The following is an 11,659-nucleotide window of genomic DNA, read 5'->3' as shown; positions in this document are numbered from 1 at the left end:
TTGTTTCTCGTTCTCAACTCTAAGGGCCGCTGTTGATTTGTAGAAAAGCATGTATCTGACCTCCTGTGATTGGTGGAGCTGTGCTGATGCTGGTTAGGAGCTTGTGGAGGAGACTAAAGAGACTCGATGAAGGGAGACAGACACTGACTAACAGCGGCCGGGCTGGATTACTTTGCGGATATTTCGATTGTCGAATATCACCTTCAGTCTGTAGTCTGAATCTTTGATTTATAAAAATGTTTGTGATTACAATATGTAGAAGAATTCGTTGTTACCAATCGCGAGGACAGCCATTGGATCGTGTTTTCCTATGGAGGGTCTTTTTCATCATGGCCGTTTGCTCGATCTCAAACATAAACGCACAGATTCGTTACTCAGTTCCAGAGGAAATGAAGAAAGGATCGCTTATCGGGAATATAGCTCATGATCTTGGTCTGGATGTTCAACGATTGCGCTCGGGTCGGGCTCGGATCGTGTCTGGCGACAGCACTGAATACATAGAGCTGAAAACAGACAAAGGGACTTTGGTTGTGAAGGAGAGAATTGACCGAGAGCAGCTTTGCGCTGAAACCACTCCGTGCAGTTTCACATTTGAAATGATACTTGATAATCCAATGGAGCTACATCATGTTACGGTAGAAATATTGGATGTAAATGATCACTCGCCAACATTTGCTAAGGATGAAATTAATCTTGAAATAAGTGAATCAGCCGCGCCTGGAGCTCGTTTCTTACTGGGAAGCGCAGATGATCCTGATGTAGGTGTGAATGCTCTTCAAAATTATATGATGTCACCTAATGATTATTTTATTCTGAAACAACATATGCGCCCCGATGGAGTAAAATATGCTGAAATGGTGCTTCAGAAGCCTCTAGACAGAGAGCAGCATCCACGACTGTCTCTCATTCTCACAGCGGTCGACGGAGGAAACCCTCAAAGATCTGGTTATATGAAAATAGAAGTCACTCTATTAGATGTAAACGACAACGCACCTGTCTTTAACCAGTCAGTTTACAGAGAAACAGTAGCAGAAAATTCCCCGAAAGGAACTTATATTACAACTGTCAATGCTAGTGATGCAGATAGTGGTACAAATAGTTTAATTTCATACAGTTTCGCTAATTTGAAAGGGAACATAAATAACGTTTTTGAAATAGATGAAAAAACAGGTGTTATCACTCTAACTGGAATGCTTGACTATGAAAAAGCTAAGAAATATGAAATTAGCATAGAAGCCAAAGATCAGGGTGGTTTAGGAAACGCAGCCAAAGTCATAGTTGATTTAATTGATGTAAATGATAATGCACCTGTTATCAGTGTTATGTCATTTTCAAGCCCAGTGACCGAAGACGCAACTGTTGGAACCACTATCGCTATTGTCAGTGTCAAAGATCTAGATGCAGGAGACAATGGACACGTTGACTGTACAGTTGATCGAAACACACCATTCAAACTTCAGTCTTCACTGCGGAATTATTACACTTTAGTCACTGATGCTGCTTTAGATCGTGAACGTGTGACAGATTATAATATCACAATCACAGCTACAGATTCAGGGTCTCCTGCCCTTTCCAGTCAGAAAACTTTAAATCTGAAAGTATCAGATGTTAATGACAATCCGCCCAGGTTTCATAAGAGTGTTTACTCTGCATATGTTACTGAAAATAATTCACCTGGCTTGTCCATATTTACTCTGAGTGCTCGAGATGATGACTGGAACCAGAACGCTCGTATTTCGTATCTTCTAGATGAGACTACAGTGGGTGGACCCCCCGTTTACTCTTTTATATCAGTAAATGCTGACAGTGGAGTGGTACACGCGCTGCGCGGTTTTGACTATGAGCAAATGAAAAGTGTTCGTGTCTGTGTGAAAGCACAAGATGGAGGCTCTCCACCTCTCAGTACTAATGTGACTTTGGACATTATAATCCAAGATCAGAATGACAACGCTCCTCAGGTTCTGTATCCAGTACAGACTGGCGGTTCAGTGGTGGCTGAGATTGTGCCTCGTGCTGCAGATGTTGGATATCTCGTCACTAAAGTGGTGGCTGTTGATGTGGACTCTGGACAGAATGCCTGGCTCTCCTATAAACTACAGAAAAGTACAGACAGAGCGCTGTTTGAAGTGGGTTTACAGAATGGAGAAATAAGAACTGTGCGACAAGTGACTGATAAAGATGCTGTCAAACAGAAACTCACTGTTGTTGTGGAGGATAACGGACAGCCCTCTCGCTCAGCTGTGGTCTCCATTAACGTGGCTGTGGCTGACAGTTTTCCTGAAGTGCTGTCAGAGTTCACAGACTTTACGCATGAAAAACAATATAACGACAACCTGACTTTTTATTTAGTTCTCGCACTGGCCGCTGTTTCTTTCCTATTCATCACTTGTGTGGTTGTGATAATATCAGTAAAGATCTACAGATGGAGACAATCTCGCTTCCTCTATCAGTCCAGTCTGCCTGTTATTCCGTACTATCCACAGCATTACGCAGACACAGGAGTCACTGGAACTCTGCCGCACGGGTATAATTATGAAGTGTGCATGACGACTGACTCGAGGAAGAGTGACTGTAAGTTTGCTACACTCGGTGGACAGAGTATTTTAGTGATGGACCCGAGTTTCGCTGAGACGATGCAGCATACAATCAAGAAAAATAACTCCATCGACGGTCTCGGGTCTACAGAATCGGTAAGAAAGTTTTGGTTAGACCATTAGTTGTTTGTTCGTTTAAACTGAAAAGACAAGTGATACAGTTTTTGAATAATTTTCTTTTCAGTTTAAAGTAGACCATAAATAAATATTGACTTACTCAGAGAAGTCACGAGTAACAGGTGGTGCGTTAGTTATGGATTTTTTTCTGAAATTAATAAACAAAATATAAATTAAATAATAATTACTGAATCACTCAATACATGCATTAAATCACAACACTTAAGTAAACACTGCTATAATTATGATGTGTGATTGACGACTGACTCGAGGAAGAGTGACTGTAAGTTTGCTACACTCGGTGGACAGAGTGTTTTAGTGATGGTGGATAGAGTGTTTTAGTGTTTTAGTTTCACTGAGACGATGCAGCGCGCAATCAAGGAAAAAAAACTTTATGGAACGAAAAGTCTCCCGGAATTGGTAAGATGACGCCCTTTTAAAAAAAAAATTCTCATAAATTACTTGTTCTCTTATGGTGTATTTGATGGCAAATCACAAAGACATTACAAAAGTGCTAAACAGTATGCTAGTCGTTTAAGATGGCCTTCAGCACCACTTACTGGACAGCGCCAAAGGCAGGGATTATCTTTTTTTTAACCTTTGGGTTTAGTCAAATCATTTTACAAAACATAATAATAATAATAATAATAATAATAATAATATTAATAATTTCATTTAGTTTTTATATATATATATATATATATATATATATATATATATATATATATATATATATATATATATATATATATATATATATATATATATATATATATATATATATATATATATATATATATATATATATATATATATATCAAAGCCACTTTAATACCGGAAATTAAAACTGTTTGAATTTGTGACCCCTGATTTGGAAGCATTAATGTTCTAAAGAAAAAAATATATATATTGTTTGTTTGTTTGCCAGACTTTTAGTTTGACAAATAACTGGTGTTCTGCTCTTCTGTGATTTTATCAGAAACAAATTAATGTAATTCTAAGTTAAGGCTCGCAGGGCCGCTGTTGATCAACGCAGCGCAGTCGCTCTATATTTCTCAGACCTACCCTGAAAAACCAGTGATGTCAGAGAACAGCGAACGAAAGCCTTATGACTCGAACAATAATTTTCTCGGATGTTGTGAATAGATATCCTCATCGTACAGTAGATTTCATGCTGGGTCTTACTTTCACAAATATCGTCTTTATTTTGTATTTGAACTGACCGATCTTCAGGATCTGCAGAACAAAGGGGGAAAATGATCAGCTCTGTAATGTGGCTGGCTGCGGCGTTTTTTATGATATTGTTTCGATGCTCGGTGAGAGGGCAGATCAGCTACTCCATTCCAGAAGAAATGGCGAAGGGGTCGATCGTAGGAAACATTTCCCAAGGTTTGGGTTTGGATTTAAAAAGACTGAAATCAGGAAAAGCGCGCATATTTGCTGGAGACAACACAGAGTTCGTCGGATTGAATAATGAGAGGGGGATTCTTCTCACCGAGGAGAAAATAGACCGCGAGGCTCTTTGTGCTAAAACGACTCCTTGCGCATTACATCTTCAGTTGATTTTGGAAAATCCAATGGAATGGTACGATGTCACAGTGGAAATTATCGACATAAATGATAACGCTCCGAGTTTTCCAAAAGGTGAGATTACATTTGAAATAAGCGAGTCAGCTGTAAACGGAGCAAGATTCATGTTGGAAAACGCGATTGATCTGGATGTTGGATCTAATTGTCATCTAAGCTATTCACTTAAACCGACAGATCATTTTGTATTGAGTTTGCAAAGTCAAACGGATGGCGACAGAAACATGGAGATGGTTTTACAAAAGCCTCTAGACCGTGAAAACAAAGATCAGTTATCTTTGTTGTTAACAGCAATGGATGGAGGAGAGCCTCAGTTGACCAGTACTGTGCGGATACATGTTACAGTGTTAGACATTAACGACAATCCTCCTGTGTTCAATCACAGGGTGTACAAAGCCACTCTTGCTGAAAATACACCTAAAGACACTGTTATCACGTCCGTCAGCGCTTCTGACGCAGATGAAGGTTCGAATGCGATTATAACGTACTACATGTCGGGCACTGGAGATGTAAATGATTTATTCATGGTTGATGCAAGAAGCGGGGAAATATCGTTAAAAGGCTTAGCTGACTTTGAAAAGGCAAATCGCTATCAAATAAACATACAAGCACGTGACCAAGGAGGACTGTCTGATTCATGTAAAGTTATAATTGATCTTACTGATATAAATGATAACAAACCAATCATAAACATCGTATCTATGTCAAATTCAATATCCGAGGAGTCTAGACCTGGCATTGTTGTTGCAATGTTAAACGTCAATGATCTTGACTCCGGATTGAATGGTCAGGTTCAGTGCTACATAAATGACAATATTCCCTTTGCTATTGCATCTTCTAGCAGTTTCTTCAGCTTGCAAACAGAGCAGGAACTGGACAGAGAGAGAGAATCTGAGTACAATATCAGTGTAATATGTACTGATGAGGGAGTGCCCGCGCTCTCCAGCAGTGTCTCTCTCCGTGTGCAGATATCAGATGTGAACGACAATGCTCCTGTCTTTGAGAAAACTAACTATGAGGCCTGTGTGATGGAGAATAACACACCTGGTCTCTCTATATTTTCAGTTAAAGCCAGTGATGCTGATTGGAATCAGAATGCTCGTGTTTCTTATATTCTAGAAGACAGCACTGTTAATGGAGTCTCTGTCTCATCATATGTGTCAGTGCAACCTGACAGCGGACTGATTACAGCTATGAGATCTTTTGACTATGAGACACTGAAACATTTCCACTTCCGGGTGAAAGCGCAAGATGGAGGCTCTCCTCCGCTCAGTAGTAACGTGACAGTGAAAATTACTATTCAAGATCAGAATGACAACGCTCCTCAGGTTCTGTATCCAGTACAGACTGGCGGTTCAGTGGTGGCTGAGATTGTGCCTCGTGCTGCAGATGTTGGATATCTGGTCACTAAAGTGGTGGCTGTTGATGTGGACTCTGGACAGAATGCCTGGCTCTCCTATAAACTACAGAAAGCTACAGACAGAGCGCTGTTTGAAGTGGGCTTACAGAATGGAGAAATAAAGACTGTGCGACAAGTGACTGATAAAGATGCTGTCAAACAGAAACTCACTGTTGTTGTGGAGGATAACGGACAGCCCTCTCGCTCAGCTGTGGTCTCCATTAACGTGGCTGTGGCTGACAGTTTTCCTGAAGTGCTGTCAGAGTTCACAGACTTTACGCATGAAAAACAATATAACGACAACCTGACTTTTTATTTAGTTCTCGCACTGGCCGCTGTTTCTTTCCTATTCATCACTTGTGTGGTTGTGATAATATCAGTAAAGATCTACAGATGGAGACAATCTCGCTTCCTCTATCAGTCCAGTCTGCCTGTTATTCCGTACTATCCACCGCATTACGCAGACACAGGAGTCACTGGAACTCTGCCGCACGGGTATAATTATGAAGTGTGCATGACGACTGACTCGAGGAAGAGTGACTGTAAGTTTGCTACACTCGGTGGACAGAGTGTTTTAGTGATGGACCCGAGTTTCGCTGAGACGATGCAGCATACAATCAAGAAAAATAACTCCATCGACGGTCTCGGGTCTACAGAATCGGTAAGAAAGTTTTGGTTAGACCATTAGTTGTTTTGTTCGTTTAAACTGAAAAGACAAGTGATGCAACGACTAACAGCTTTTAAATAATTTTCTTTTCAGTTTAAAGTAGACCATAAATAAATATAGACTTACTCAGAGAACTCACGAGTAACAGGTGGTGCGTTAGTTATGGAAATGTAAATTTTCTGAAATTAATAAACAAAACATAAATTAAATAATTATTACTGAGTCCCTAAAATTCCTGCATTATATCACAAAACTTAGTAAACTTAGTAAACACAGCTTTGTTTATTCCCTGCAGACACAATCACAGCATGCCCATCTTACAAGTACGTTAATACGATTAACATTGTCAAGTTATTACATTTAGAACAACACCGTGTTATTGTGTAAACTAAAACAACATACACTTTCTCTGCCGTGGTGCAAACACAAGTGAGTGATCTCAATGCCAATACATTTCAAAATCAGCTAGGCTCATGTTCTATACACAAATGAGTCATTTTGCGTATGTTCAGATTTTTGATAATCATATCATTGTCTTCTTATTTATAATACCTGTATCTTGCAGATGTTGGAAAATTTGGAATCTGTGTTTGTTTCTCGCTGTGTTGCTCATTGCTAGGTCTGGCTAAAATCATCTGAAATTGTATCAAACAATAGACAGACGGTAATGCATATAACTTCCATGGGTGCTGTAACATTTGTTTGTTTGTTAGAATTAATCTAAGTTCGTTTTGTATCATTTTTAAGTGTGCTTGACAAGTGATTTGAGGACGAATTATGGCTATCCACAATGATCTTGCAATTTAATCCTGCAAATTATTGGAAACGGTGTCTGCATATGGTAGAATTGAGATGAGTGACCTTGAGTTTTCTGTGCGCAGTCATTGGTCACAATGTTTAAGTGGTTTTCAGAGGTGTCACTTTCATCGCGCTAAATGGGAAACACAAATTAGTTGATGAAGAAAGTTCCAGCGTGGTATATTTGTTGTGTGCTATACTTTTTTTTTTTTTTAAAGCTTGTTCAAATAAATCATCGGGAATTGTTTTATAAGAACGCAATGGAATTTTGGCCACTTTCAGCACCACTTTTGCTGAACAGCGCCTCTTTGGAAAAGTTCTAGGCTGCTAAAGAGAGGACTGTGGTCTTCTTCAGTATGTGCTGTTCCTCTAAGTATTATAATGGCATTAATCTAACCATTGCCTCCATTCTGATTTATTCTTCAGGTTTTATTTTTTTACTTCCGATATATGTGTGCTTTATTTATCCAGCGGGAATCCAATAACTCTTTTTATGCAGTGTGAAATACGTCTAAAAAAATATACATTTGCTATGCAATTTTCAATTTACACTCAGAGGGCCGCTGTTCGTCGACAAATTGCGGAGATTTTACAGCTCCACCCCCAGCATCATCACATAATATCAGAGAGAAAGGAAGAAAAGCTGCCACCTCAGAAATCATTCTCTTGCACGGGTTTTATACAACACCCGTTGTTGTGTACACGGATAACCCAAACGAATGTACGTGTTATTATATGAATATTTTTAAGGATTGACTGGTAGATTATTGTCTTACTTCGATCATCAGTGCAGTCGAGACAATGCCTGATGCAATGATACGGCACTCGGTGCTGTTTTTGACGCTTCTGGTTCACATAGCGCGAGGACAGGTCAGTTACTCCATTCCAGAAGAAATGACAAAAGGATCGATGGTGGGAAACATCGCGCAGGATTTGGGCTTGGATTTACAACGACTGAAATCAGGGAAAGCGCGGATATATTCGCGAGACAGCACGGAATACATCGAGCTGAACAGAAACACGGGATTGCTGCTTATCAGAGAGAAAATGGATCGCGAGTCTCTTTGTGCAAAAACAACCCCGTGTGCTTTACACCTTCAAATGATTTTGGAAAACCCGATGGAATTTTACACTATTACAATCGAAATCACAGATATAAATGATAACGCTCCCAGTTTTCAGAAAAAGGACTTTAGTTTTGAGATCAGCGAATCGGCGGTGGTTGGAGCTGGTTTTATGCTCGGGGGAGCTTTCGATCCGGATGTAGGAACAAATGGTCTTCAACGCTACTCACTTAAACCGACTGATAAATTCCGGCTTGAATTGCACAATCAGGCAGATGGTAGTAAAAACGTCGAGATGATTTTACAAAGACCACTTGATAGAGAAACGCAAAGCTCGTTTACTTTGTTGTTAGAAGCGTTTGATGGAGGTGATCCAGTTCTCTCTGGCACTGTGCAGATACACATTACTGTATTAGACAATAATGATAACACTCCTGCTTTTACGCAAAAAGAATATAAAACCACCATAACAGAAAACGCTCTAAAGGGCACTGTTTTAACAGTCGTGAGCGCGTCTGATGCAGACGAGGGGTCTAACAGTGTAGTGACGTACTACATATCTGACACAATAAACAAAAATGTGGCCGACATGTTTCTTGTTAACGAACAAACTGGTGAAGTAATATTAAATGGTCATGTTGACTATGAAAAGGTGAGCCATTATGAATTTAATATTCAGGCAAAAGATCAAGGAGGACTCTCTAACGCATGCAAAGTAATTATCGATGTGCTGGACATTAATGATAATCCTCCTAGTATTAATATCGTATCTAATTCCAATTTCATATCTGAAGGATCAAAGTCTGGTACTGTTGTTGCAATGCTAAATGTTGATGATCTTGATTCAGGTGTAAATGGTCAGGTTCAGTGCTTCATTAGTGAGAATATTCCCTTTGCTATTACATCTCAGTCTAGCAGTTTCTTCAGCGTGCAAACAGAGCAGGAACTGGACAGAGAGAGAGAATCTGAGTACAATATCAGTGTAATATGTACTGATGAGGGAGTGCCCGCGCTCTCCAGCAGTGTCTCTCTCCGTGTGCAGATATCAGATGTGAATGACAATGCTCCTGTCTTTGAGAAAACTAACTATGAGGCCTGTGTGATGGAGAATAACACACCTGGTCTCTCTATATTTTCAGTTAAAGCCAGTGATGCTGATTGGAATCAGAATGCTCGTGTTTCTTATATTCTAGAAGACAGCACTGTTAATGGAGTCTCTGTTTCATCATATGTGTCAGTGCAACCTGACAGCGGACTGATTACAGCTATGAGATCTTTTGACTTTGAGACACTGAAACATTTCCACTTCCGGGTAAAAGCGCAAGATGGAGGCTCTCCTCCGCTCAGTAGTAACGTGACAGTGAAAATTACTATTCAAGATCAGAATGACAACGCTCCTCAGGTTCTGTATCCAGTACAGACTGGCGGTTCAGTGGTGGCTGAGATTGTGCCTCGTGCTGCAGATGTTGGATATCTGGTCACTAAAGTGGTGGCTGTTGATGTGGACTCTGGACAGAATGCCTGGCTCTCCTATAAACTACAGAAAGCTACAGACAGAGCGCTGTTTGAAGTGGGTTTACAGAATGGAGAAATAAGAACTGTGCGACAAGTGACTGATAAAGATGCTGTCAAACAGAAACTCACTGTTGTTGTGGAGGATAACGGACAGCCCTCTCGCTCAGCTGTGGTCTCCATTAACGTGGCTGTGGCTGACAGTTTTCCTGAAGTGCTGTCAGAGTTCACAGACTTTACGCATGAAAAACAATATAACGACAACCTGACTTTTTATTTAGTTCTCGCTCTGGCCGCTGTTTCTTTCCTATTCATCACTTGTGTGGTTGTGATAATATCAGTAAAGATCTACAGATGGAGACAATCTCGCTTCCTCTATCAGTCCAGTCTGCCTGTTATTCCGTACTATCCACCGCATTACGCAGACACAGGAGTCACTGGAACTCTGCCGCACGGGTATAATTATGAAGTGTGCATGACGACTGACTCGAGGAAGAGTGACTGTAAGTTTGCTACACTCGGTGGACAGAGTGTTTTAGTGATGGACCCAAGTTTCGCTGAGACGATGCAGCATACAATCAAGAAAAAGAACTCCATTGATGGTCTCGGTTCGACAGAATCGGTAAGAACGTTTTGGTTAGACTATTATTGTTATTTTTCACTTTAACTGAAAAAGTAATAAGGCTAACCAAGTAGACCATAAACAAATATATAGGCTAAGAACACTTAAAGAAAGTGCAAGGTTTCTGAAATTAATAAACTGAATGTAAGTGAAATCAGTAATCAGTAACTGAATCTCTCAAATACCTTCATACTATTGGACTGAATATGATCTATATTCATCCGCATTTTCTGTCATGAAAATAAAAACATTGAATAATCATAACACGCTCACCTTACAAGTGCATAATAATATTTACTTGAGCACTAACTTGTGTCATGTATGGTATAAAAGTCAAACAAAACTTACATTCATCGTCATGCCAACATAACCTACACCCATTAACCTGAACAGATATGAACACGTACGAATGAGATCATAAGAATGTATTTGGCACCAATGTGCAAAAAGGTACAATAGTTATGGATTGGCATGAGACTGTTCTTTGGTTTTCTCTAAATCTATTATCCCATACTTGTACAAAACTTTCCACACGTTGGGAACAAAGCTCGTTTTGTTTATTACTTGCCGTGTTGCTTACTGCTAGGCGACAGTTTTCTAGACTGTATCAAACAATAGGCAAGAAGGCTGTTTAACTGCCATGGGTGCGGTTATATTCATATGCTTCATATGCTGGAAACCTTGTCTATAATTATTTTGTTGTGCATGACAACTGATTCGAGAAAGTGTGGTGGTACATATGTTAACTTCTTGAACATAGAGATTAGACTGAGTTGTATTGGGATCATGTAATTTATTCCTGTAAATTGTTAGAATTGTTGTATGAGTCTTAGCTAAATATATGCCAGAAGAGATTGACCCTATTTTCTATGTAGCCTACTCATTCTTTAGAATGTTTTGGTCGTGGACAAAGACGTGACTGATATTTCGCATTGTGGTAAGTAGAAGAAGAAAGAATATGAAAATGACCAACAGTGTATTGTTTTTGATGGTGGTCTATATGTAGACAACATGTTAAGATTTGTTCAAGTGAATTATCCCCCCAAAAAAAAAAAAAAACTCAAGAGAACTTACACCGTTCAGCACCACTTGTGCTGAACAGCGCCTCGTTGGATGAAGGGCTACATTTTATTGTGTTTTGCTTAGCACATTATAATTTTGCTCAAATTTACATACAAATTTATTTTATACTGTAAGTAATCATTTTTGCACATCCAACCTGCATTATATATATGAAAATAAATATAAATTTATTTAATCAGCAAAAGGGCCTCGAACAAAATATGGCATTCGACATAT

General features: G+C 39.5%; 3 protein-coding genes across 10 annotated transcripts in view; all 3 read left to right on the top strand.

The window, feature by feature from the left end:
• LOC307118589 (protocadherin gamma-C5-like) overlaps window positions 1–11,659 on the top strand; it is a gene marked incomplete at its 5' end in the record, with an annotated part of 138,416 nt that overhangs the window by 61,076 nt on the left and 65,681 nt on the right. The window contains one exon of one of the 8 annotated variants that reach the window (XM_079804249.1): window positions 3,968–6,358. The exons of the other annotated variants lie outside the window; for them this stretch is intronic. Coding sequence (XP_079660375.1) covers window positions 3,968–6,358 — 2,391 coding nt within the window. Of the gene's footprint in view, window positions 1–3,967; window positions 6,359–11,659 lie in introns of those variants that run through there. 8 annotated transcript variants of the gene reach the window in all.
• On the top strand, window positions 330–2,717 carry LOC307119108 (protocadherin gamma-A3-like; the record flags this gene model as incomplete). Its single annotated transcript, XM_079805187.1, has 1 exon — window positions 330–2,717. The coding sequence occupies one exon, from the start codon at window positions 330–332 to the stop codon at window positions 2,715–2,717; it is 2,388 nt and encodes a 795-aa protein (XP_079661313.1).
• On the top strand, window positions 7,772–11,398 carry LOC307118596 (protocadherin gamma-A11-like). The gene has a single exon (XM_079804278.1). The coding sequence runs from the start codon at window positions 7,964–7,966 to the stop codon at window positions 10,403–10,405; it is 2,442 nt and encodes an 813-aa protein (XP_079660404.1). The 5' UTR covers window positions 7,772–7,963; the 3' UTR covers window positions 10,406–11,398.

The sequence above is a fragment of the Gobio gobio genome (genome assembly GCF_949357685.1).
Source record: "Gobio gobio genome assembly, chromosome: 22".
NCBI classification, from domain to species: Eukaryota; Metazoa; Chordata; class Actinopteri; order Cypriniformes; family Gobionidae; genus Gobio; species Gobio gobio.
The sequence above is the reverse complement of the archived record's forward strand: the minus strand, read 5'-3'. Positions and strand labels throughout refer to the sequence as shown.

Excerpts from the sequence above, each read along its gene's own strand:
- LOC307118596 (XM_079804278.1), top strand. The coding sequence starts at position 7,964 with ATGCCTGATGCAATGATACGGCACTCGGTGCTGTTTTTGACGCTTCTG.